Consider the following 27,600-nt stretch of genomic DNA (forward strand, 5'->3'; position numbering starts at 1 on the left):
GAAAAAAGAATTATAAATTATATTTCATTAAAATGAACAATTTTTGCTTTGCAAATGACACTTAAAAGAATGTAAAAGATAAGCTAAGGACTGGGAGAAAATATTTACAAACCTTCCATCCAATTAATAATTTGTATCCAGAATTTATAAAGAACTCTCAAATTCAACAGTAAGAAAACAATCCGATTACAAAATGGGCAGAAGGCTTGAACAAACACCTTGCCAAGGAGAATACATGCATGACAAACACATGAAAAGATGTTCAACATCATAAAGTTATATTTACAAAAAAACCTGTCTATACACAAATATTTACAGCAACCTTGTTTTTTGTACAAGTTGGAAACAATTCAAATGTCTTTCCTTTGGCATTTTAAAAATTTTATTTAAATTCAATTAACATATAATACATTATTGGCTTCAGAGGTAGAGGTCAGTGATTCATCAGCCTTATATAACACCCAGTGCTCATTGTATCATTGCCCTCCTAAATGTTATCACCCAGTTACCCCATCCGCCCCCCTCCCCTCCGGCAACCCTCAGTTTGTTTCCTATGGTTAAGAGTCTCTTATGGGAGGGCAACTGGGGAGCTCAGTCAGTTAAGCATTTGCCTTCAGGTCAGGTCATGATCTCAGGATCCTGGGATTGAGCCTTGCATCAGGCTTCCTGCTCAGCGGGGAGCCTGCTTCTCCATCTCCCTGTCTGTGCTCTCTTTCCCTCTCTCTCTCTCTCAAATAAATAAATAAAACCTTTAAAAAAGAGTCCTTTATGGTTTATCTCTCTGATTTTGTCTTATTTTATTTTTTTCCTCCCTTCCCCTATGATCCTCTGGTTTTTTTTTTCTTAAATTCCACATGAGTGAGATCATATGATAATTGTCTTTCTCTGATTGACTTATTTCACTTAGCATAATACCCTCTAGTTCCATCCACATCATTACAAATCAAATGTCTTTTGATGGATGAATGGGTCAACTGTGTTATGTCCATATAATGGAATACTACTATGCAAGAAAAAAGAATGAACTACAGATACATGCAACAACTTCAGTGAATTTCAAAGGCCTATAGTGCAGGAAAGAATCCAGTTCAAGACGTTTATGTTTCCAGTTCTGTGTTATTCTCAGAGCCATAAAACTATAATGTTGGAAATGGGCTAATGGTTGGGTGGATAGGGAGAGTGTGACTATGAAGGAATTGCATGATGGATGTGTTGGGAGTGATGGAACTGTTCTATATCCTGATTGTGGTGTTTATCCAAATCTATAGATGTGTTCAAATTTATAGAGCTGTGTTTCACCCCCAACAAAAAGTCAATTTTGTTCTCTAATAATTTTTTAAATGTTTCAATATAAGGATAACTAGGAATGTATAACTTCCAAACCAGTAGAAGAAAAAAAAATAAGACTAAAGAAATAAGACCTAACACTAGAAGGAAGAAAAGTATACAGATATGCAATGAGCTTATTAAGCACACCAACTACAGATGAGTGGCCACCTCCTGTTAGGCAGGAAGTGATGAGCCAAGAGGAAGTTAATATCTTCTTTCTTTCTTTTTAAAAAACTTAAAAAAAAAATCTTTATTTAAATTCAATTTAGTCAACATACAGTTTATTATTAGTTTGAGGGGTAGAATCTAGTGATTCATCACGTGCATGTAACACCCAGTGCTAAAAAAAAAAATTAAAAAAAAAAAAAGCACCCAGTGCTCATTACATTAAGTGCCCTCCTTAATGCCATCACTCAGTTATTCCATCCCCCCACCCACCTCTCCTCCAGCAACCTTTAGTTTGTTTCCTAGAGCTAAGAGTCCTTTATGGTTTGCCTCCCTCTCTGATTTCATCTTATTTTATTTTTCCCTCCCTTCCCCTATGACTCTTTGTTTTGTTTCTTAAATTTCACATACGAGTGAAATCATATGGTATTTGTCTTTCTCTGACTGACTTATCTCACTTAGCATAATGCCCTTGTCTTATTCCTTTTTTAAAAAAGGTATCTGGCAACCCAAGTATCCATCAACAGGTGAGTGGATACATAAAATGTGCCATATCCATACAATGGTATATTATTCAGCCACAAAGAAGTGAAATTCAGATACATGTTACAATATGGATGATCTTTGAAAACATGATGCAATGTGAAATAAGCTAGATACAAAAGGACACATACTGTATGATTCCACTTAAATGAAATATCTAGAATGGGCAAATTTATAGACACAGAAGGAAGATTAGAGATAACCAGAGGCTGGGGAGGGAATAATGGGGAGTGATTGCTTAACGGGTAGTGTCTGCTTGGTGTTAATGGAAAAATTCTGGAAAAAGTGGTGATAATTGCACAGTATCATGAATATAATGAATGCCACTGAATTGTATACTTCCATGAGTTAAGATGGCAACTTTTATGTTTTATGTATACTTTACCACATTAAAAAAATAACATAATCGGGGCACCTCAGTGGCTCAGTGAGTTAAGTGTCCAACTCTTGATCTCAGCTCAGGTCTTGATCTCAGGGTTATGAGTTCAAGCTCCATGTAGGGCTCCATCCCTACTTAAGTAGTGTGGAGCCTACTTAAACACACACACACACACACACACACACACAAACCAAAAGTTAATATACCAAAACCACTGTACACCTTAATTGGGTAAGCTACACATATAGTATGTGAATTATGTCTCAATAAATCTGTTTAAAGAGAAAAGGAAAAATAAAAGAAGTATCTGAAGGAAAACAGATATATCTTAATGATCAGTACGTGTTTGTTGTATTTTTTCTTTACTTTGCTATATTTTGATTTTTTCATATTAAAAAAATAAAACAATTTTTAAAGAAAAGGGAACTCTCACCAGGCAATATTGTGTTATTTAATTCCTTGTTTATTACTTAGGTAAAATCGTCATACATCTCTCTCTACCACAGGGCATGTCACTAAGAACAAGGGACTCTGTGCTACAGGAGGACCATTTGCGTAAGAATGAGGAGACCTGGGTCTGTTTCTCCCTAACTGACTGGTGCCCCTGGGAAAGTTACTGGACAACTTTGAGTGCCAAGTTCTCATCTTAGACCTTTTCTCTTCCTTTCACAGGTGTCCAGGAGAATCAAATGAGATCACAGTTTAAGTGCACTGTAACCTAAAGAATGATGGATGAATGTACAAATGTCAGGAAGTATTAAACACAGGATTAAACATGCAGAAAATCCACAGATCTCATCGTGGGCAATGCTTTTGACCCTCTGCCAAGCCCATCACAGGCACTGCTCGGAGGCATCCCCACTTGTGTGCACTGGATCATTCCTTGCATGAAGCACAGGGAATTATAGGGAATCACAGGGGGAGGTGAGCCACCAGCTGCATGCTCCGACCTCAGCAAGCCAGGGCTGCTCCAAAGCTCTGCATAATTCCACACGTTTTCACTTTCAGATATGCTTCGAGGAGAAGCAAAACAATAAAAGCCAACGACACTTTCTGGTAAGAGAACATAGCATAGCCTGGAGTGGTAGCCACTGCCCCAGAAGCATCCCCACCAACTTTGGTGAGATGCCCATTCTTTCCTTATGCCCTTGAAGCAGGAGTTGAGGCCACTTACCAACGCTGGCCAAGGTGTACTGGTAGGGCTCTGACAGGAAGTGTGGGAGGGTGAGGATGAAGGCACCCGAAGCTAGGAGGAGACCCCCAATGCCAATCAGCCGTGGACGGTGCACCCGGCTGCCAAAGTAGCTGACAAAGATGATGAGGATGGCATTGCTGATCTGCAGAGAGAGCAGAGGGGCCGAGTGAGACCAGAAACTTTGTCCCTACTCACCCACAGAGGAGACCTGACTGTACCTGCTCCAGGAAAAGCAGAGAGGCAAGAGGCCGCCCACTGTCAGCCTCACCGTGGGCCCAAGATGTGCTGTTTCCATCCTCCCCTATGTCAGAATCCCCTCCCAGTCTCAGCCTCCTGGACCAGACAAAGGGAAGTATCTAGAAACCGTGAAAAGCTCATAGCCTCAATTTCAAACATCTTAGGTCCAAACCTTTTGGGGCAAAGTCCAAGGAAGCCTAGGAACATCACATGCTAACTAAATGCCCTAAGGATGCCGCCTGGTAGTCAGGATAACCACCAAGCAATGGGTACTATCTCATTTCATCAAGCAACAGCTCTCTTTTTATGACAACACTGGGACTCAAAATAGTAGGGAACTTGCCCTTGCTATGAGGCTAGGAGGCAGCTGGAATGGGGAATGCCTGGGTTTAAAGCACCCAGTCTTAACTGGACTGGTCTACTGCCTCTTGGAGAAGCGGGTCTCTGCCCCAGCAGCTCTGCTCCTGCCCTGCCCGTTGGGCTTCCTTCCACTCCTGGCAGTGAGGGAGGAGGACTAAGCCACCCCTAAGTTCCTTTTCTGGCTGCAAACATCAGTAACTCTGTGTCCTTGGTGCTCCCTGGGAGGCCTGGTCTCTGAGCCCCACCCTGTGCCAGGGGAGGGAACTGGAGGCCCACCCTAGGGAGCAAGGTCCAAAATGATAAAACGGGGTGTTGGCAGATCTTCTGACTACAACTCCTCCAAAGAGATGATCCTCTGCCCCAGAATGTAAGCTCATCTGGACTGGAGGAGCCCTGGATGTCAGTACCCACAGCCCTGCCCTGTCCACAACATAGCCTCCTTCCGGCTGGAAAAGCAACGGCCCTGTCTCAGGAAACAGGAACCAAAGTCTTGGTATGTGGTTCTCATCAAGATCATCAACTGGCCAATTCCTCAGTTTTCTTCTTACTTGATCTCTAGGCACCATGTGATTCAGGTGGCCATTCCTTCCTTCCTTCCTGAAATACTTCTTTTACTGAGTTTCTCAGTTTCTTCATTTTCTTCCCCTGATGGCTTCTTCTCCATTTCCTTGGGTGGTTCCTCCTCACCTCCCTGAACTCTCAACTCTCATAGCTCACTCCCTGAACCTCCACTCTTCTCTTGGTGAGCTCATCCGGTCCCATGGCTTTACATGCTATGTGTGTGCTTCTAATTCTCACAGGCTTAGCACACCCAAACCTCATGTCTCATCTTCCCCTCAAAAACCTGGCCGCCCCACCCCAGTCCTCCTCATCTCAATGGCACCTGCATCCGACCAATCAGTGGCTCAAGCGAAACACCTGAGCACCATCCCTGACTGCTCTTTCACACTCACATGCAGCCATCAGCAATCCCACCACCTGGACCTTCAGCAGCCACCTGGAAGCTGCTTCTCTCTACCTTTATCGCTACCTCCTAGTCTAAGCAACCACCATATGCTATCTGAACTATTATGGTAGCCTCCATCCTGGGCTCCTTGCCTCCACTCTTGCCTCCCAGTAGCCTATTCACCCAGCAGACAGAGTCAGACAGAGTGGTCAAGTCAGACCATGTTCTCTCCATTTAAACCCCAAACAATAAAGGGCAAAGTCTGTCCCAGAGCCTCCCGAGCCCTCTAGAGCCTGCACCCCTTCTCTGTGAAGGCTCTGATCTGTGCTCCTCCACCTTCTCCTTCCCTTCATCCCAGCTGCTCTGCCTCTAGCTGTTCTCCTAACTCACACACATACCCTCCTCTGAGCCTTTGTACTTGCTGCTCCTTCCCTCATCTGTCCACAGGACTCCCTTGACATCTAACCTACTTTAAACCTCTGCTCAGATGGTAACTTCTTACTAAGGGCTTCTCTGAGAAATAAGGAGGTAAAGTGGGTGAAACGAGTGAAGGTGCTCCAAAGGTACAAACTTCAGTTATAAATAAGCAAGTACTGGGATATAATGCCAAGCATGGTGACTATAGTTAAACAACACCATGGGACCGGATGAGCTCACCAAGAGAAGTTGTAACCTTGTGAGGTGCTGGATGTAGACTTATTGTGGTGGTCATTTTGCAATACATACAAAGGCCCAAACATTATGTTGTATACCTGAAACTAATATCATGTTAAGTGTCAATTATATCTCAATAAAAAAAGGAGTTAGGTAAAACTTACATTTATAACAATTAAATACCACTTAAAACTTTAGTTATATGTAAATATATTTTAAAATACAACCACCATTCTCCTCCGTGGCTTTATTTTTCTTCATAGCATTTGTTGTAACCCAATCTACCAAGTTTTATTTATTTAAATAAATAAATTAAATAATTAATATTGTTTATTTATATAAACAAATGTCATATTTATCATTAGAATGATATATGAACAGAGATGTTTATCTGTCTGTTCATTCCTGCTCCCTGCACCTAGAGCAATATTTGACACATAGGTGGTACTCATTAAATATTTGTTGACTAAGTAAATGAATGAACAAATGATTGGCTTTTTCAAGAGGACACAATTGCCCAGAAGATCCCTCCTTTGTGGAAATGAGTAATATGGTTTATAATATATACAAAAAGAGGGTGTGAGGGTGTGTAGGGAGGCAGCCTAGCCTGATCCAGGAGATTCTGAAACCCATACCTGGAAGCAAAGCTTTATTCTTATGCTTCTTAGAGCTCATCTCCCCCATGTTATTATTTCTCCAGCATTTTTTCAAGAACTGATTATAAGTGTCAGACTATGTCTGCTAGGCTAACTGAAGCTGGTGAGCTTTAAAAGGTCTGGGTGAGGGATGACAGAGCACCCCAAAGGCCAAGGAGGCCTGGGGTGCCCAGGCCCCATGCATCTGGGCTGGCCCTTGAAGCATTCCCAGGGCATGCACTCATTTTTTTTGGAAGAAAGTGGGACCTCCACACCTGTTATAGCTGATGCTGGCTTAAGTCTTTGGTCCCCAAACTTTTCTTCAGCAGTGGAGTCCCTTTGCAAAAAGTTTTTCCATAATGTACTATACTATAATACAATATAATATATCATTGTATATAAATTGTGTATAAATGAAGCTGTTCTAGCTGAGGAGAGGAGGGCCTCCACAGTCCACACCTCACCCCCTCAGCAGCCCCTACAACAGCTCTGTAGACTTTCTGTTAGATTATTGGAAAGTCTGTTACCAAGCCCTGTTGTAACACATCCCTGCCCATCAGGGTCCCAAACCCAGGGGGCCCCAGGGCAAACTGGTGGGAGACATTCAGGCTGGGGCCTCCAGGGCTCCCTCTGATTTTGTCTGCTCAGACCTGGCCTTTAGCAGTGGGTAGGAGAAGCAGCTGCTTCACAGACCAAGATGCCCATGTCTTCTCCCATAAGCCAAGTTCCTGGTCTTGCCGTTGGCCTTTTGTGCCCAGCCCTCCTCTCCCCTTCACTCACCCATCAGTCTGGAAAGCTCTGAGACTGGGTAGCCTGATACTAATCTGACACTGATTAATAGTGTGTCTAGAACACCATGTTGAGGAGGATTCAGAGTCTGGACTTAGCATGAAAGAGGACTCTGACTACTGATGCCTGCCAGGGTCTTGGGATAGGACTGCAGTGACACAAATGCCAGAGAGGCTGTCTTCCCTCCATGAGTGAGGACAACATGTGCCAGGCGTATTGTTAAAGTCCTAGGCCAACATGAAGAAGGTGCATTCCATGTGATGGGTGCTGTGATCAGCGCTGTGTGGGAGCTCACAGCGCTGCAGGAGCACAACCCACGTGGAGAGGTAGACCGGCCACCTGGTGGCACCAGGAAGCCAAAACACGGGTGTGCACACACACATGCATACACACTAAAACACACAGACACAGATGCAGGCAGAGGAAGCAGTGGCTCTGGGAGGGAGTTCAGAGGACAGGGTCTGAGGCCAGTAGAGCTGACTGATGGGCCACAGGGCTGCATGTGGGCAGGTATGCGGGTGCCCCAGGTGTGGGAGACAGCCCATGATGCAGGAATACGTGCAGAGAGGGGAGGCAAGAGAGATTCTTCTGGCGATGTGTTTGGAGGAGAGCATTTGGAGCAGAGCAGGGCTGTGGACAAGGGAGCAGGGAGGATTGGTCGAAGAGGCGGTTGGGGGTTCAGAGCGGCCATGAGACAGACCCAGGCTCAGATGCTGGCTGCACTGTGTGCGTGTACGTGGCCAGCCTGGATGGGGCACTTAGGCTTTAGATGCAAGTTTCCTCCTCTGGATAACACGGCTAGGCAGAGACATCCCCACTCCTAGGACTGAAAGGGGGATCTGGCACAGGGCAGAGGTTCCTGAGGGCACTGCTGTGTAGGCCATCGAGGGCAAAGGAGTGAAGGGCAAAGAGCACTTCCAGCTGGGAGCAGGATGGAGGACAGGGAAACTGAAAGGTAGTGGCTGAGGGTGGTGCCAGGAGGCAACCCACCTTCTTTTGCGGCTCCGTCTTAGAAGCTGCCCTGGTGGGGGCCAGGCTCTGGATTACCATATCAGCCTGAATTCCACTAAGTCAAGGGAAGATCTAATTTTGCTCTGGGAGGGGGAGGCCACTGCCTCCACCCCAGAACGGTGGGCCTTGTGGAAAGAGAAGAGAGAAGCCAGGCCAGGGAGACCTGCCTCCTTACCCGGAGCCACTGGTGTTGCAGCCACAATGGAGGGGGCTCTGCTGCCTCCTTGGCCTCTTCCTCCCTGGTTTCCAGTGACTCCTAGCTAGCCCTGTCCTCTGACCTCCCATTCCCGATCTCTGAGGCCACCCCACCTTCCTCTGACCTTGATGAGCAGTCACAGAGGGACATGTGAAACCCACGTTGCTGACAGGTCACAGAGATCTGACCTTGTTTGGGAGTCAGGGCCATTGAGCAGCTCTGGCTGCTGTGATCCTCATAAGACAGGAGCCACCAGGCCTGGGGCCACTTCTCCACCTGCATCCCTGAGACTCATCACCAATTCCCCTCCAGAAACTGAGGATGAGTAGAGGCCACGTACACTTGTGGGCGGCCACACAACTCAATTAGAGAGACCCAGGGTTTGGAGGCAGATGGCCCTGCATACCTGGCGCGAGCTGCTGCACACCCTCAGCCGTGGTGCCCTCATTCATCAGGTGGGAAGGAGTAGAGCACCTGCTCACAGGGCTGCTGTGACTAGGCCCCAAGGTCAGGCGCTGCCAGAGGCTCTTGGCTCAGAGTCGGGTGCAGGGAAGCCTCAGGCAATGTAGCTAGTAGTCCCTAGAACACATTCCCCATGTGCACAGCCTGGGTCCCCGTTCCCCTGCCCCTCCTAGAGCCCCTAACCAGACCCTGTGATGGGAGGTGGTGCGCAAGTGGAGTCTGAGGGACCAGAACCTCCTGCTTACCTCATTCAAGCTGGAGATGAGACCTGAGGAGGAACTGGAGAGGCCAAAGCGCTTCTCGATGGTGGTGAGGCTGCTCTTGAAGTAGGCGCTGTACAGGAGCTGGCACAGCTGCAGGAGGCCATGGCAGAGCACGAACACCTGGGGGAAGACACGCCGGCTGGTGAGGCCCTCTGGACGGGAGCCCTGCCTATGACCTTGGCCTTCCGCTGTGGGACCTCCGTGGCAGGAGGTCCACAGCCTGGCCTGTTTCCTCGCCTGTTACTTGGGAACACCTCCGTCATGGGATGGTCCTGAGGGTGAAACCGTACCACGGCCACACCGGGGCTCTCCCCCATGGCCTCGCTCGGTGCTGTCCCCCATTGCCTTCATGCCCGCCACTCCTATCACCGTCAGCATAAATGGTGCCACAAAACCACAGGGCTGGAGAAGCGCCCCCAAGGCAAAGGCCTGACTCTTCAGCCCCACACCCGGGGCACTCAGCACCTTGATTTGCTCTCTCACTGTACCACTGTGCCCTCCCTCCTGTGTCCTGGGAGGCCTAGAGGCTACTCTCCAACCGGTCCCGGTTACTCCCAGGGGCATGACACACCCCAAGTCACATTGCTTCACTCTTCTTGACCTGTCCTCCACTTCCCTCTCCACCATCAACACCTATTCTCCGAGGCTCACCTCTAAGGCACCACAATGGGCTCTTAAGCTACCCGGTTTGAGTGGGTATCCCCCAGCTTGTCATCACCTCTTATTGGGGGTCCTGGATGGGTGATGGGGCCCTGGGGAAGGCCCCAGGGCATTGTCTCTGCATCCTACCCCACCCCATATGCCTGTCCTGTGGGTATGAGTAAACATGAATGTGAGGTAACATTCATGTAACATCTGTAGTTGGCTCCAGGCTGAGCGCTGGGATTTCCTGGGTTCTTAGCTGGTGGGTTGGGCCAGAGCAGGCTCAGCACCAGAAGTCCCACATCCCCTGTAAGGTGCCCCTTTCTGGAGATTGCACTTTTCCTTCAGGGATGGGCGGGGCGGGGATGTTTCACAGGCTGCCAAAGTTCTTTCCTTAATTGAAGGGCTGGCATCTTAGGACAGCAACTGGGACTCCACCTTCATTTCCGTTTCCTTACACAGCCAAGCCCACCCTCCGTGCAGGGGCCCCTCTCCAGGCTGTGGGCCAGAGCTGACATTCCCTCTCCTACCTGCTAGGGCAGAGCCTTCATGAGGCCAGCCTGGGGCTTCTGACAGGGCCCGTCACTGGCTGCCACCCACGCACCATGCTCACGGTCTCCAAATCTGAGGAGGCCATTACAGCCACAAAATCACATGCCTCTCCAAATTGTCTCCTGTCTGAGCCCGCGGCCACCCAGCTCCTCACCAGGGACAGAAGGAAGTAGAGGTAGCACGCCCTCCCTGTGTCCCTAGGGAGCCTTTGCTCTGCTTTGCTTCATACATCAGAATTCTTAAGATTTCATGATAAAGGTGTTTTTGAAAGCAGTCTAAGGGCTTTTACAAACAGGGAACTGAAGTCCAGAGAGGGGGATCCAAAGTGCCTGCCTAGCTAGCATACTGCATGCAGCTGGCCCATTGGGCTTATGTGCCAGGCCCTTGAGATGCCTGGAACCAGTTTGGGGCCTGTCTCTCACTTCACAGTGCAACCTTAGCCAGTTCCCGCCCTCTTGGGCCCTTGATTTCCCTGTGAGGTAATTGGGCTAAATTGGTGGTTCTTAACTCAGTTTTTATCCATAATCACCTGGTAGGAGGTGGTGGTGTCTTTGAAATATAGAAGTCAGGCCCAAACCCAGGCCTCCTGAATTAAAATTGGTGGAAGCCCCCTGATTTCTCCTTGGTGCCTCTCCTACTTGACGTGCTCTCTGTGTGCTAGTCATGCCCTGCCCCAGGCTCACCTCTCGCCCTGGATTACTGCAGCAATCTCTCACGAGCCTCCCGCCTGCCCCCTAAAAGCCCTCCATCCCACCACCCCAGAGACAACTTTCTCAAACTCAAATGTGAGCAGGCTATCCCCAAATTAACACCGCTCACTGGCCCCCTCACTTCCTATAAGATAAAAGCCAATGCCCTTGGCATGATATTTAAGATGCTACAGATCCCAGACCTTGTGTGCCTCTGGATCCATGCCCTGCTGTGACTGACGTATTTTATGAAGATGGCTAAACCAATATCTCCCATCCCACATGCATCTCTTCCACTGTGACAATGACATTCCTTCTCATCAAGAGGTGGAGTCTCCCTCCCCTTCAATCAGGGCTGATCTTTGTTACTTCCTTCTAATGAAGAGAATGAAGCAGAAGTGATGCTATGTGGCCTCTGAAGATGAGTCCTGACACTGATAGAGGATCCATCTAGCTTCTTCCCCCTTGGGACCCTTAGAAGCCAGACCTCACATTGTAAGGAAGTCCAATCTTCCCTGCTCATGGAGCGGTCACGTATTGCTGTTCCCGCCAACTCCAGCTAAAGTTTCAATCTGCAACCAGCATCCACTGCCAGACATATTACTGAAAGAGCCTCCGGAGGATTCCAGCCCCAGCCTTCATGCCAAATGGGGCAGAAATGAGCTATCCCACCAAGCCTTATATAGATGGCAGATCTGTGAACAAACCGAATGCTGGCATTGTTTGAAGCACAAAGTTTTTGGTTGCTTTGCAATGCAGCACTAGATTGCTTGTAACACCTGCTGCCATAACCTTGCCCTTCAAACTTCACCGAGGTCAAACTACTCAAGTTTCCCACAGCACACATTCATTATCTGTGTCTCTGCTCACAATCTGGACAGAATTATCTCCCCCTTCTTGGTCTGGAAAACTAATTCTTGGCATGTCTTGCCCAGCGTGGGGCTCAGTTATGTGTCTAGTTCAAAGTTGCTTCTAAAAACCCCAGTACCAAAAAAAAAATAAAATAAAAAAAAAAAAAAAAAAAAAAAAAAAACCCAGTACCCTGTTGCTGCAGAGGCCTCTTGATGGCTTGGCACATGGCTGGCATTAGAGGGAACACCCAGTAGGTGTGAGGGCTGTCATAGCAGCCTGAGAGAGTACGAGGTCTGGACCAAACAATGGGCAGTGGGGATGCAGGGAGGCACCTGTAGAGGTTGAACTGATACGGCTGTCACCGATTCAAGGTGGAAGAAAAGGGGCAGAGTTTCCAGCCTCAGGGCCAGGAAGGGAGCAAGGCAATGTGTGGGAGACAGGGGCTCCAGGTGGGGGGCTGTATACAGAGGGGGAGGACAGGAGTTCAGTTTTAGAACACCAGAGTTTCTGCTTATAAAGCTCAGAAAAGACCAGTCTCCCTCTAGCCAAATTAGTAATGAATTAATAGGCGTGACTAACCTCTACCAAATTCCCCAGCAGTCTCATGAGAGGAAGGTGAGGACAGTGGGAGAAAAAAATCTGTCTCATGTCTTTCCTGAAAGGTATGCCTTTGTTCTTTTTCCAGTAAATACAGAAATCCCCCGTTTTTTCCCCCTTGATACTAGATAGCAGACTCCACCTAGAGCCGGCCGGCACCTTTTCACATCCTATGCCCCCTCACAGAGCCAACTTCATCACCAGCTTTTGGCCACTGCAGCCCTGCAGGTCTGGGTGCTTTATGGGTATCCTGATAAAAGTGCTGGCATATATGCAGGCCTCTCATTCCAATGGATTTAGCAGATGGAGAAGAATGAGAAGATACATGGCTGCAGGGAAGGGAGTGCCAGCAAGGGAAAGATGTAGATGGATGGTTCCAGCAGAGCCTTCTGGCCAGGACCACCCTGAGCTTATGCAGACTGGACCCTGGGATCACCACCCAGGCTGCTTGACCTTACCAAGAACCCACTCCATGGCCAGCATGAGATGAAGCACCAAACACTTGATACTTGCAAGAGAAATAGAACATAGGGTTTAAGAAACCATGTGGATGCCCTGGTGGGAGAAGGAAGAAGTTTGCTAGTTGAATTGCCATCACCCTCCACCATCCTTTAGACAACACAGTGCTACGGGTTTGGATAGTTTGGATTCAGAGTCAAACCAGTGTACGTTTCAATCTTGACTCTGCAAGGAATGGCATGACCCTTGGCTCCTTATCTTACCTCTCTGATAGCAGCTTCCCTGCTACGAAATAGGAACTCTGATGATTGCTGTTCATGGGGCTGTTGGGAAGCATCCACAGAGGCATGTTTAAGCACCTGGCACCCCCCTGGGCCACAGCGAGTGTCACACATATGAGGGATATTCAGTAAGTGGAGATTTCTCCCACTGCCTCACTTGCCCAAGTAACTGAGCCTCTCTGTTGCTTTCCATCCTCCTGCAGCATGAGAACTCTAGAGCAGAATTTCCCACAAGGTGCCCTGCAGAACACTATTCACTCGAGATGCTTGGAGTTGAAAGCATTCTCAGGAGGAAAAAGTGTGGAAAATTGTGCTTACTATCATCCTGCCTCTTGAATATTCACAAATCATTTAGCATATTAAAGACTCTGAGAGGGATCCCTGGGTGGCGCAGCGGTTTGGTGCCTGCCTTTGGCCCAGGGCGCGATCCTGGAGACCCGGGATCGAATCCCACATCAGGTTCCCGGTGCATGGAGCCTGCTTCTCCCTCTGCCTGTGTCTCTGCCTTTCTCTCTCTCTCTCTCTCTCTCTCTCTCTCTCTCTCTCTGTGTGACTATCATAAATAAATAAAAATTTAAAAAAAAAAAGACTCTGAGAAAAGTCTTCGGTAAAAAACTGCTTAACTGTTTTATCCAACTTTCTCCATACTTCTCCAACCATGGATGCCCCTCCCACCACATACACTTTAACACACACACACACACACACACACGTGTGTGTGTGTGTGTGTGTATATAAATATATATATATTTGTATAACAGGTACTAGCACTTTGCAAAATATACTTTAAGGAAGATCCCATGTCCCTTTTAGAAAGTGGCTTACAGTAGAATCAGCCTTGTGATTTCTTCACAAAACAAAAATAAAATAAAGACATATTATATGGGCCATATTATTGTTCTTAAAATAGCAAACCATGATTTTCTATCCCCTCACTCGGCTTTTATTCTTCTTCATGGTGCTTCCTGCTTCCTAAAATTATATCATTCTCGTTTATCAGCACCTTCCCCCACCAGAGACTGCACGGAGGAATGATGATGAATGGTTTTTAGGGTGCCACTTCCCCATTGCCTGGGACGATGTCTGGTCTGTAGCTGGGCTCACTTGTTGTCAGGTAAATGAATGTGTCTTTAAACACTCTTAACTCATGAGTCCTTGCTCCAGGAACTTGTCCATCAGAGCAGCCATTCAGGAAGCTGCAGGTTCATTCCAATGGTCTGTCCTCAGTGATGGATGAATCCAAACCTTCAGTCCTCCCCTAGGTCAGTCCACAGGCCACAAAGGTCACAAGGCACAAAGCTGCATGTGTCTGTTCCCCTGCCCCTCTCATTTACTTGGCTCAATGCTAAATGATTGTTGGTTATTTCTAAACCCAAATAAAAAAGTTCAACATTTGCATTGGTCTGAAGGGGCTTTCTGGGGTGGTAGAAATATTTTATATCTTGATTGTGGCAGTATTTACACAGGTGTATACATCTGTCAAAACTCATCAATCAATCTGAATACTTGATTATATGTAAGCTATCTTTCAATAGAGTTGATTTAAGGGAAAACTAATTTTTAAATAGACTTGCAACCATGAAAGGATTCAAAATAGTGTTCTGAGGCTTTTGAAAGGAATTCCACAGTTTTGTTTTTTAGGGGGAGGAAGGAGGGGCAGAGGGGGATAGGGAGGGAGGGAGAGAGAGAGGAGAGAGAGAGAGAGAGAATCTCAAGCAGGTTCCACATCCAGCATGGAAACCAACACAGGGCTCGATCCCAGGACCCTGAGATCATGACTTGAGCTGAAATCAAGAGTTGGACACTTAACCAACTGAGCCCTCCAGGTGCCCCATTTTGTTTTATTAATATTATGAGCACTGGCAGTGTCATTGGAATACATTTATTTATCCAAGGAGCCCACTTTGAAAGGGTCAGAAGCCATGTAAATGGCTAAGTTTGTGTGGTGTGCCAATATAAACAGCTAGTGTGTAAAACTGTACATGTCTTTAGGCACATCTTGTAGAAGGAAGCTCGAGGAAAAGGCTAAGGCAGGGGATGGCAGGGTTTGGCAGGCAGGAAGCTCTAAGACCCAAATGCTTACACCCATAGCTTCATTCCTCCTCTCAACCCTAACAAACATGAAGAGGAAGCTTGGAGAGGAGGCAACTGGGGAAACTGGGGTGGTCATGAAGATCTTTCTCCTAATGAAGAGAACTCTTTTTGCTACCTGTGCCAAAGAGCTGCTAAAGGCTGATGAGATGCTGCGATGCCAAGTGAAGGTTCAGAGTGGGGCCCGGGGCTCCAGCCAAGCTTGAAGATGTAAGTAATACAGCCATAAAGGGTGAACCAGAAGGACAAGGAGGGAAACCTCTGCAGCTCAGGATGAGTGAGACAGGGTCAAAGTACAGCCAAGACGTGGTATCCTTTATCTGTTCATTACCCTCTTTTCCAAACTAAGTGTTAGGGCTATGATCTGAGGCATCCACTCATTTATTATAGGGACATTGGGTAGAAGTTCTAAAATGTGTAAGAAATTGCTACCTGTTTGATCACTGACTCTGCTGTCAACCACTTCTGATTTTGTCCACATATATTCTGGGGAAGGCAAAACTCTAAATTCACTTGATGCCTGACGTCCACCAGGATGGGATATCTCTGAGATAATTTAGTACACTGAGGGAGCCTAAGAGTGGGAAGAAAACCATCAGGAGCAGGAAGTGGGGCCTGATTGAGACATAGGCTGTGACCTCCCAGTTTGAACAACTGCTTTGCTCCACAAGTGGCAGCTGCCAGCAATCTAAATGGAACCATTTTTTGGAAGAAGGAAGGAAGGAAGGGAGGTGGAGGTGGGAGGGAGGGAGGAAGGGAGGGGAGAGAAGAAATAGAGGGAAGGAGGAAAGGAAAACCAGGATGACGGAGGGAGGGAGGGAGGAGAAAGAAAAGAAGAGCATAGTAAGACCTTATTTTCACTTTCGCCAGCAATTTGGGGAGAGTTCAGGGGTGTGCTGAGGGCCACTCTACAGTTCTCTGAGTTAGGGAGGAGACCCCACAGTGCCACTTGCTTTTGTTCTTCCAACATCTGGGAGTCAAAATCTGGCCCCAGAGTCCATTCTGTTGCTCCCATCTCTATGCTGGAGCCCCAGACAGGCTCACACATCTCTCAGGAAGCACCAGAACTGCACAGCCATGCTGACAACCCAATGGGGTTTGAGCAACACTAGGCAATCAGAAACCCCTTTTCACAGTCAGCTGGAATCTCTCCTATGTAATCATAAATCCATTTACATTTCTTTTCTCTTTTTCACTTTCCCCCTTCATTTTGAATCAATGTATTATGTGCATATGTTTTAAAAAATCAAGTAACACAGAAGGGCTTAGAATGCCGAGGCCCAGGCCTGCACTCAGCTCAAGCCCACCACCAGTGCAGCACCTCAGGGACAGCCACCTCTGGGTTTAGCTTTTCCAAGGATTATCTCCACACGTATCAAAATAACACGCTTGTTCTGCAGTTTCCTGATTTGTCACTTTAGACTGCAAGCCATTATAGGGGAGAACTTGTATCACTTGTTCTCGCATCTCCCACCCCTCTCCCTGTTCCTCCCAACTTGTAATGGTTCTATGCATATTTGCGTTAATACTGGAACACTTCACTCTGTGACAAGCCAGCTGGGAGCCAGAAGGAACAGGGCCTCCCTTCCCAGTGCATACCCATGCTAGCTGATGGTTCCTCAGCTCAAGGAGAAGGTTATCTATGCTTCCCAGGGGTAAAGGGATTGCTCTATAACCCCTTGGGGTTCAGCCCCACTTCTCATTTCTGTCTCTGCCACATCTCCTTGTTCTAAATCTGTTGCTCTCTAGGGCCATGCCCAGTCCACTGGCTACCCACACTGTAGGCCCCATGCATGCACGCCCATGAGAGTGGTCCTTCCTTGGTCCTTCGACATTCCCAACTACCTCCATCTTGCTAAAATTATTGCAACTATTCATCCATTCATAATCTCTTTCCCTTTTCTCCTCTTTTTTCTGTGACTGGCTTTCACCATTCTTTCATTCATTACTCTCATTATAATGAGGGTGATGGAGATGAGGGGAGAAAAATGTGTGCAGTCTGCCATCTTGAATCATAAACCCAATGTCTTTCCGATGCTAGTCTAGCAAACAAAGTGATAATTCCATGCCCACTTTTCTAATGGGGAAAAGAATAGTATACACTTGTCAGTCAGTGGACTAAGTAGTCAAACCAAAACGTGTACTCAGGTCTTTCTCTACAACTCTCTTCCATGACCTCCCTACTACACTCATCCATTCTGAAACCTCATTTATTTGACCAGAATCTTCCAAAGTGGTTGGTGTGTCTCCAACAGAAGGCAGATGGCCAGAGACCAGTGCTGGCTCTGAGTGTTGCCCATCTCCACTTGTATATGTGTCTTTCAGTGTCTCTACCCTCATAGCCCATTGTCAGTCCTGGCCGGCAGTTCACCACATGGGAAAGACCTAGGAGGTGAGACTCTGGCCAAAAGAGGCCATAGTGCAAATGCGGACAAAGAAGGCCACCCAGAAGGGTAACTCCTGGCTGTTTCCTGGGGACTTGAGAGATGTAGACATCTGAAAGGGGAGGAGGATGTCTGGGTTAGTTCCTCTGAGGCTCACCTGAGAGGCCCCTCAGAGCTGGATGGGAGACAGGGATCTTTTTCCCTGTCCTGACAAAAGAAAGATAAGGAAGCAAAGCAAGGACTCAGATGTGAAAGGCCCCCTTCGCCAATTGGCTTGCTTACCCCTTCTATACCTTCTCCAGGGTGTGGCTTTGGATCTAAACCATGGTCCCGTGGCCCCAAAGGGGAATGTCTCTTTCAAGAAGTGATTCAGGAAATCAAATTTTTTCCCATTCAGGAAGAATGTCTGAACAAGATAAAGCTCAGAGATTCAAAACAGTCAGTGTTGGGACAAAGTTGGTGGTATTTGTAGTGGCAATAATAAAAGGTATCTTTAGTATTATTATGAACTGGAAAAAGCCTCTGATATGACAGGGTCCTGGGAGCCCTTGGAAGTATAAAAATCAAGATAGTCTAAAAAAACAAAAAACAAAACAAAACAAACAATAAAAACCCCATGATTTCCACTACAGCTTCTTTCTTCCTTAAGAGGGAAGTAGCCAGGCTGGAGAATTCAACTGGAGTCTTGCCTGGGAGAGGAGACCAGTCAAGCCAGGCCCCTGACCAGTTTCTCCAGTGCTCCCTTGCCAGCCTCTACTGTCCACAGAGAAGCCTTACTGTATAGCAGGGTTCTTCTAATATAACCGAGAAAGGCCTGTGAGAGCTGCTTCAGGGAGGATGGAGGCACAGCGGAGGCCAGGAGGCCACAGGAAACCACAGCAGGCACAGAGGAGCATCACGTCCAAGTGGACCCTCTCCCATTTTCAAACTGCCTGGTGGGTCCTGGCTCCCAGAGGTGGGAACCAGGTCCCCGGTGAATTGAATTAGATAAGATCTTCTGGCTACTTTTTGGTTTAGTCTATTCAGCTTAGATAAAAATCTCACCTGAAGGCCTCTATGTAAGATAAAATTAGAATGGATACTGAAAGTCCCAACCTGCATAATTCTTTTAGTTTTTGTTACTATTTTGTGTTTTGTATTTAATATTATTATGAGTTGGAAAAGGCCTTTGATAAAGCCAGAGTCCTAGGGGCCTTGCAAGTATATAGGTCAAAACCATCTTGCCATTGTGGCATCCTTGTCTGAAGGGACACAGGGCACAGAAAAGGAGGTATGTGAGCCCTCTAGCTCATAACACTGGTGATCCACAAACACTTTGGACTGTGGTTGTTTAGGTTTTTTTCCTGTCTGATGCTCAACTCCACGGAGGGAGAAGGCAGGTGGCTGAATTGATCTGATAGCATTTGTGAGGGAAGATAAAATGAAGAAGAGTGGGTAAGAGACTGCCTGGGATGATAAGGACCTGCAGCCTGGGCTTTAGAAATCATAGATTAAAAAGAAAAGTCTAGAAGAGATGAAACATGAGCATATGAGACTACATTAATTTATCAGATTAGCTAGGAGCATGGTACTCAAGGGTTCTCAGAAAAATAAAAACTTTGAAACAAGCCTATCATTGACATCTATGTGAATATATGTCCAAATTCTTCCCCAGAAATTATTTTTTTTAATATAGAAAAGCTTGGGATGTCTGAGTAGGCTCAGCGGTTGAGCATCTACCTTTGGCTCAAGTCGCGATCCTGGGGTCCTGGGATCAGGTCCCACATGGGGCTCCCTGCAGGGAGCTTCTCCCTCTGCCTATGTCTTTGCCTCTCTCTGTGTCTCTCATGAATAAATAAGTAAAATCTGAAAGAAAGAAAGAAAGAAAGAAAGAAAGAAAGAAAGAAAGAAAGAAGAAAGAAAGAAAGAAAGAAAGAAGAAAGGAAGAAAGAGAAAGAGAAAGAGAAAGAGAAAGAGAAGAGAAGAGAAAGAAAGAGAAAGAGAAAGAGAAAGAGAAAAAGAAAAGAAAAGAAAAGAAAAGAAAAGAAAAGAAAAGAAAAGAAAAGAAAAGCTTTCCTTCATGGAATACAAGTGCCATTTGTCTTCTTCAGAGGTTGGCACACGAGTTATTTGTTAGATTGACATAAGGCACCATTAGGGAAACTGCTTTGAATCCGCTTATGGCAGGAAAAGAACGTTCAGGCTGTATTAACAAGGAGGCTTCACCACATTTTATATTTTTCCTATTTTTTGTAGTAACAAGATAAGTTGTTAATATTTTCCCCTCACTTCCCTGAAGGGTTTGAAGATTAAACCCTCAAGGAAGAGGAAGCTAGTTTTTCAGAGAGAGAGAGAAAAAGGGGGGACCAGGGATACGGTATCAGAAGAGCTCAGCACCCTCAGAGCTGATCCCCAGGAAGCTGGCCAGGAGGAAGGCTGGCTTGTGGCCATGGGGAAGCTCCAAGGGGCTATTTTCTTCACATCATTTTGTTTATTTATTTTGTCTTTCCCCATTTGTCAGCCTTGGTCACCCTGTATCTTTTGCATCTGGCTATCTGGCACATAATAAATGTCCAACAAATATTTGCTTCATTAAGTTAATCTTCCTACGACCCTGAAAGGTAGGTATGATTCCTTTTGTTTATGGATGAGGAAATGGAAGGTCAGGGAAGCTTACACAATTGTCTCATATTACAAAGCTGGTGAATGATAGCAGCCATTTGACACCAAATCAGGCCATCATCCTGCTGCCCAATTTTATGAGAATTTGGGGGAAGGAGGCATCCCCAAAATTGTTTGTATCAAGACTGACAGCTATTGGGGCACCTGGGTGACTCAGTCGGTTAAGAGTCTGACTGCTGATTTCAGCGGCTCAGGTCATGATTTCAGGGTCATGAGATTCAGTCCCATGTCGCGTTGGGCTCCTTGTTCTGCTTGGGGTTCTCTCCCTCTGCCCCTCCCCCATCATGAGTGCTCTCTCTCAAATAAATAAATCTTTTTAAAAAGGGGAGGGGGCACCTGGTGGCTCAGTCAGTTAAGTGTCTGCCATTGGCTCTGGTCATAATCCCAGAGTCTTGGGATCAAGCCCCAAATCAGGCTCCCTGCTCAATGGGGAGTTTGCTTCTCTCTCTGACCCTTACCCCACTCCTGCGCTCTCCTTCAAATCAATCAATCAATCAATCAATCCATCAATCTTAAAAAAAAAAAAAAGATTACTGGCTATATAATTGCCAATCCAGTGGCCTCCAAAGGTGGCTTTACCTAAGTTCTGCAGCATTCGACACATTTGGTTTCCCTCACCTTTATGATGTTACTTGCCATCCCAGTGCTCTTGCTTTCTGCCCCTCTGTCCCTTCTTAGAAATGCATGGGGGAGCCCTTTTCTGGCTCCCCACCTGATGAGGATGTTCTCCATCTTCGGCCCCTTTGTTCATCTTCCTACACATGCTGGCCCTGGGCACCCCACACACCCCTGCACAGGCCCACCCTGGACTCACACTGAAGCCTCCTGCTGACACTGGAGGGTAGACGCCCCTCCTCCAGCCTGGGCCATGCAGTGAACTGCATTCCACACATTGCAGCTTTGACTCTCTGCCAGTATCTGAAATTCATGCCCCAAACCATGATCTTACCCTGCATCGTCTCCTCTTCTCAGTTTCAGTTCTTGCCCTGGGACTTCAACCTCCAAACCAAGACTCAGATCTACACCCTGCTCTCCAGCTCCACCACCACCCTCTATCCAGTCACTGTCAGATCCCACCTAGCCATGGTCACAGGTTCCCACGCTTCTCCTAAACCCACTCCTTCCTCCTTCCAATCTGTTGGTTGGCCAGTAGTAATCTTCTAAGAAACTTTAAGTATAACATTCACACAAAAAAGGCATAAGTCACAGAGTGTGCCTTGATAAAATTTCAGAAACTGAGGACCCTTAAGGAACCAGTATCCAGATCAAAGAACAGAACGTGCCTTGGTTCCCAGAAGCCCCTTGTGCCCTTCTCAGCCACTCTCCACCTCCAGGGGAATGACTCTCCTGACTTCTAGTGGCACAGGTTAGGCTGCCTGTTTTGTACTTTATGAAAATACAATCACGTACTATGTCAGTATGATCTTCTGAAAATGGAGATCAGAGCCTGTCATGACCCTGTAAAAACCCCTCCAGCAGATTCCCACCAGCTCAGATTAGAAACAAGTGAAGTGCCCCAGCCTCCAGGGTCCTCCCTCTTCTAGCCCTGTGCACCTTCTCTCCCTGTGTTACCCACCACCGAGCCTTTGGGGGGTGGGGGCCACTCATTCTCCCTGGGGGCTCTTTACTCCTGTCTCCTCCCCTGGTTAGCTTCTCCGGTGGCAAAGAATGTCCCTCCTGTTACACACTGTCCATTGTTCATTCGGGGCACTGAGCTCAATTACAATCACCTGGAGTACTTTGGGCCTTTTGGCAATCCTGGCACCTTGCATGTATACCTGTCACCAGCCAGCAGAGTAGGGGAAGGAACTGGCCACAGAAGCCAGGCTGCTACTTGATGAGAAGAGGCAATGGCTTGGCCAATGCTTGATAAGGAATAAATCAATGCGAAGGAATGCATTTCAGTGAATGGCACCACTGGTTCCCGGGGTGCCCATAAGGCATAAGTAAGTGGAATTGAAATGATGCAGAGGGATTGTAAATTCCTTGCACAAATGCATATTTTTTTCCCTCCTATTGTACCTGTTTCTCTCTCAAAAAAGTTCTGGAGGCCGGTAAGTTGCTTAGCAAGCCCTTATAACTTCTTCCACTTTCCTTAGGGTTTCACCCTGGACCAGCTCCCTATCAGAGCTCCCAAGCATCTCCATTTGTAGAAATGAAAGCTTGGACCCATCTTTGCCTCTTGACCCTGCCAAGTGTGGTAGCAGACCAGAGACTGGAGGCTTGCCCTGAGCGGCGAGGAGGGAGCAGTGTGTGAGTCTTTGAGCATGACTTGGGCCAGCGTGTGAAGCCTAAGAAGGTTTGGTGGAAATGAGTGGGTATTCTGGCAGGATAAGGAAGGAGCCCTTGCCCAGGGAAACCCCCTCTGCAGGCAGCTCGTCCCCACGCACTACCCGCTGAGACCATCCTACAGCCTCCCTCGTAGGCTGCCGAGTTCCTGATAAACCACAGCATGCTCAGCCCATCAAAGCCACATTGGAGGACTGAGAACAAAGTATCAAGAACGTGCAAGAGAGTCAAACATAGCAGGTGCTTGAGAGAAGGGTGAGCGGCTGCCCAGCCTGAGAGGCCAAGGCACTGACATGTATGTGTGGCTGCCCATTGGCCCAGACCCAGCTGGTGCTGGGTGTTCCTTGTCAGCACTCTCCCGCCTGCTGCTCTGGTGTCACAGTGCCTCCTGAGGCTACTGCAGAAGCACACATGCACACATGCACACACATGCACTGGACAGGCATGCTCAGGCCGCCACTCCCATCACGTGCACTCACACAGGTGGGGACTCCCCTACAACAGGCCTGTCAGTGGCAGAGACATGCTTTCCTGCATGGGAACAGTGTCACACCCCATTCTGATCACCTGGGCATTCCCCTGCATGCTGAGGGACCCAGAATTTACAGCCTCGGGTTGTTGTCACAGACACCCACAGCCTTCCAAGATCCCATCACTCTAAAAGAGATGCAGCCCCCCTTAAAACTTGGCACCAGATGGAGCAGGCCCTTGGCAGCCAGGATAAGATGTTTGGGGGGCAGAGAGGGAGGAAACACAACCTGCGACAGAGTGAATTGATAGTTCCTACATAGGAAAATCACCACACTTCTGTAGTTATTCTGTCTCTCTGTTCTTCTGGTGGCAGGTGGAAGGATGGCAGGAGGAAAGGACTCTTGGTTTCAGACTCGAATCTCTCTGTCCCATCAGATACCTCAAGGGGATAAAATGTCTTCCCTAAGTGCTAAGTTATGACCATGATTCCAGATTTTTCCACTTGACCTCCTGGAGATCTTAAGAGGGGCATGTAACCTGGTAGTCTGTTTCCCCACTGATCCATGAGAGTGAAAATATCAAAGATATGGACCCAAAGGACTACACCACCTAAAGTGCTGGTCCTCCAACACTCTTTGTTATGATCCTCATAACTGATCTCACATCTCTCTACACCCAACTCCCTCTGCCTCTGAAACTCACAGTAAAATGCTAAGGATATTCTCTACCACCTATGCTGCCCCCCCCCCCCCCCCGCCCCGCCTCCTTGCTAGGGATGATGGGTTTAACTGTGTCCTTGGATTGTGTGAGGGTCAAAGCCCTAACTCCTGATACCTGTGAATGTGACCTTATTTGGAAATAGGCTCTTCAAAGATGTAATCAAGTTAAGGTGAGGTCAGACAGGAATAGGGCGGGCCTTCATTCAATGACTGCTATCCTTATGGGAAGAAGAAGAAATTGGATATAGAGATACACAAGACAATGGAGGCACAGAACAGACTGATGTGTCTACAAGCCAAAGAATACCAAGGACTTCTGTCAATCACTAGAAGTACAGGGGACATGCCCTAGGCTCAGTGATAGACTCCTGTCCCCCTGGCCCAGCTGGCCTCAGCTGACCCTTGCAGAAACCTGTTTCACCTTCCCTAGGCCACCACATTTCCCCCGCCAGCTCCAGGGAGAGTCTTCTCACTTGTTTTCCAGGTGCCTGAGAAAGCAGGTTGCTTTATTTTTTAATTTCTGAGTCCCTCCAAATTCACCCAGCTATGTCCTTAATTCCTCTATTACTCACTTATTGGCCACTATGGACGAACAAGTAACAGCCAAGGCCTCCTGTACTGGGCACCCATTTCCTGCCTCACCCCTATTCCCATCCTTGGTCTGTCTTGCCTTTAGGCTCTGCTCCCTTACACTGAGTGTCTCCTTACTCATTTTCAGGTGCCTCTGCCTTCTATCCACAGCTGGAGGGTCCATGAGAATTCTCCCCAAATACGCAGACCTTTTTTCCATGTGAGCCAATAGACATGGGAAGCCCATGCAAAATGCGGGGAGGGATTCCTTCTCTCCTCCAGCTGAATCTGTGTCCCCTTGTGCCTTTTAAAGCTGTCACATAGAATGACTTGTCTTCCTGACTGATGGCCAATTCTCACAAGTATCAGAGAATCCATCTACATTTTGCCACAGGCCAGAGAATGGTATCTACTCACCATTTTTTCTAGATCCTATAAAGGATGCAGCTCCATATTGACTTGCTTTTCCAGCCTTTTCCTTTTCCAGACTCACCATGAACCTGTGCCTGCCAGCATGCACACCTGTAGGAGGCCTCCTTCCTTTGCGTGGCTGGCTTTGGGAGGCAGCAGCAGTGCACTGCACTGCACTTGTGTCTCTTCCTTAAACACACCTCTCCTCATGTGGGTTCTGCCCCCCAGACATGCTGTTCTCAGCCTAGCACACTCTCCTGTACCCTGCCCTCCCTTGACTCCTTGTCGGCCTAACTCTGATTTCCCCATCAAGCTCTGTTTGAACATCACTTTAATGCCATCACATGTGTGATGCCAGGGCAGTCACGGTTATATGGGAAGGGGTGGGGGGGGTTGGTCACTCCTAAAGACCTCCCTTAGCTCAAAACACACACAAGAGCTACCCTTCACTGAATGTGGATCTCCCTATGATGACTGAAACAGCGCCTCCCTCTGACAAAGGGGCAGAAACACTTTATGATTCCTTTGGCCTGCCAGCTCAGATAGATTTTATTGGGGACTATGAGTGTGTGTGTGTGTGTGGGGGGGGGGGGTGGGCATTGTTAGTTTTGCCCAGAGGGAACCTTAAAAATACTATGATAAGCAGATATTTATTGAATAGCATCATGGGCCAAGCATATTCCAGGGGTGACCAAGGGCCAAGCAGAGCCAGACCCCTTTGGGGGCAGTTTGGTAATAAGATGAGGCATATGTATACAATAGTAGTAACTACTCTCAAGGCAATAGGGCAGATGCTAGAGCAGCCATACAGATAATGGTGCCACGGGCACTCAGAATATGAGAAGGTAAGGAAGAGGGCCCTGGAGAAAATGAGATCAGAGCTGGGTTTTTGAGGACAAGAATGTCAGAATGCAGAGAGGAGCAAAGGGGTCATCCTAGCCTGGGAGACAAGGTGAGGAGCGGAACAATGCAAGCCTGACAGGACTAGGGGTTAGGAAATGATCTGGTTAGTCTGAGAAAGTTCTGGATAGGTGAGAGGAGAAAACCAAGTCAGGAAAGAGGATTGGTGCCCAAGGAGAGCCACAGAATTTTCTCTCTTTGGCTGTCACTGAATACTTGTTGGCAGGGATAATGCTTGTCAACCATTTGGTTAACCAGTAACAAGACAAGGAATAGAGGACAGAAAAGGAAGGCCGGAGGCAGGTAGGTCCATACAAGGTCTTGGAACAGGTAGTGGAAGAGCCTCCAGTCAGGGGGTGGCCATGGACCAGGGGATGTCAGCAGGAGAAAAGCTCCAGGGAAGACAGTGCCTAGATGACTACGTGGAAGTGGAAGGTGGTAAGAGACCAAGGAAAGGGAAGGAAGGAACTCAAAAGAAAATGGGACCAAGAGTGAATGGTGAGAGTTATTCAACCTCACACCCAAGAAGAAAGGATGAGATCCTTTGGACTAATCTCCAAAATAAAATGGTAACTTGGTTGCTACTTGGTTTTTAAAAATATTTTATTTATTAATTAATTAATTAATTTATTTATTTATCTATTTATTTATGAGTGAGTGACAGAGAGACACAGAGACATAGGCAGAGGGAGAAGCAGGCTCCCTGCGGGGAGCCTGATGTGGGACTCAATCCCAGGACCCCAGGATCACAACCTGAGCCAAAGGTAGATGCTCAACCACTGAGTCACCTAGGTACCCTACATGTTGGGTTTTGAAATAAATCCCCCTTGGGCTTTTTGTTGACACCTACACTCCATGAGCAATACCTCCGCTGTGGGAAGATGTCTTGTCCCATTATTTCTGTTACCTTTGCTCCTTCTCCCTGAGGCCAGAAGAGCTCTATGTCTTGTTAGACTCCACACAGTTGCAAGTCACCATCTGTGAGATGGGTGTTGGCCTGAAATGGAGCCCCCAGGAATGCTTCCTAACAGAACTTCACTTGCTAAATTTGTGGAAGAATCAGGAGGACACGGGGCTCTCTGGGACATAGGAACTCTGAAAGATGATCTGGAGCTTGACAGAGGCAGGTTGGTTGCTAACAACATATGCATTTTGGTCCAAGTTCAACCTTTTGTCTAGTCTCCAGATGGGTAGAAGTCTGCCCATCTGGTCCCCACCCTGACTATCTCCAGGGGCGGGCAGCCTTATCAACAAAGTCCGCACCAGGATGGAGGTGGTCTTCTGCAGTCATCCCCGCCAGCATCTATTCCAGCTCTACTCTCTCCATTGCTTCAACTCATTTCTGGACTTTGCAGACAGAGGGCAGCTACTTCTCTAACCTTGTCCCTTTGACTTTCCTGTGTCTCCCAAGGTGTTCCCTACCCTCTCTCCTCCCTCTGCCTTCCTCCCAGTTCCACTCCTCAGTTCAGCAAGGAGGGCGAAGAGGGACACCCTCCTTGGCAAGCCTGCGTGGGGAAAGATGGAAGAAACTGGGTGGGTCTCAGGCAGCGAGAAGAGAGGGCTTCAAGTCAGCACTGCAGAAAATGCCCAAAGCCTCTCTTGGAAAATTTCCTCAGGTCCTAGGCTGGTGTTTGAGAGGAAAGGAAACTGTTACATGGGAGGTCAAGGCAGGAAGTCAAGAAAGCATGCTCACTTCTTTCCTATAGGAAAGCCATGTTTAGATAAAGGCAATCAGAACATCCTTCCCAGCTACCCACACCCTCTGGCACTCCCTCCCACACCCACTGCCCAGGACCCCAGGGAGTGACAAGGGGACTAGGCCACAGGGATCTCCACTGCTGCTGGGAGGGCTCGCTCAGGGCGTCAAG

At 47.5% G+C, this 27,600-nt stretch overlaps 1 protein-coding gene across 1 annotated transcript in view; it reads right to left on the reverse strand.

Moving 5' to 3' along the window:
• Nucleotides 1–27,600, reverse strand: part of SLCO2A1 (solute carrier organic anion transporter family member 2A1) — a 78,864-nt gene that overhangs the window by 32,873 nt on the left and 18,391 nt on the right. Inside the window, 2 exon segments of the mRNA NM_001011558.1 lie at nucleotides 3,591–3,753; nucleotides 9,147–9,284. Coding sequence (NP_001011558.1) covers nucleotides 3,591–3,753; nucleotides 9,147–9,284 — 301 coding nt within the window.

The sequence above is a fragment of the Canis lupus genome, chromosome 23 (genome assembly GCF_011100685.1).
Source record: "Canis lupus familiaris isolate Mischka breed German Shepherd chromosome 23, alternate assembly UU_Cfam_GSD_1.0, whole genome shotgun sequence".
NCBI classification, from domain to species: domain Eukaryota; kingdom Metazoa; phylum Chordata; class Mammalia; order Carnivora; family Canidae; genus Canis; species Canis lupus.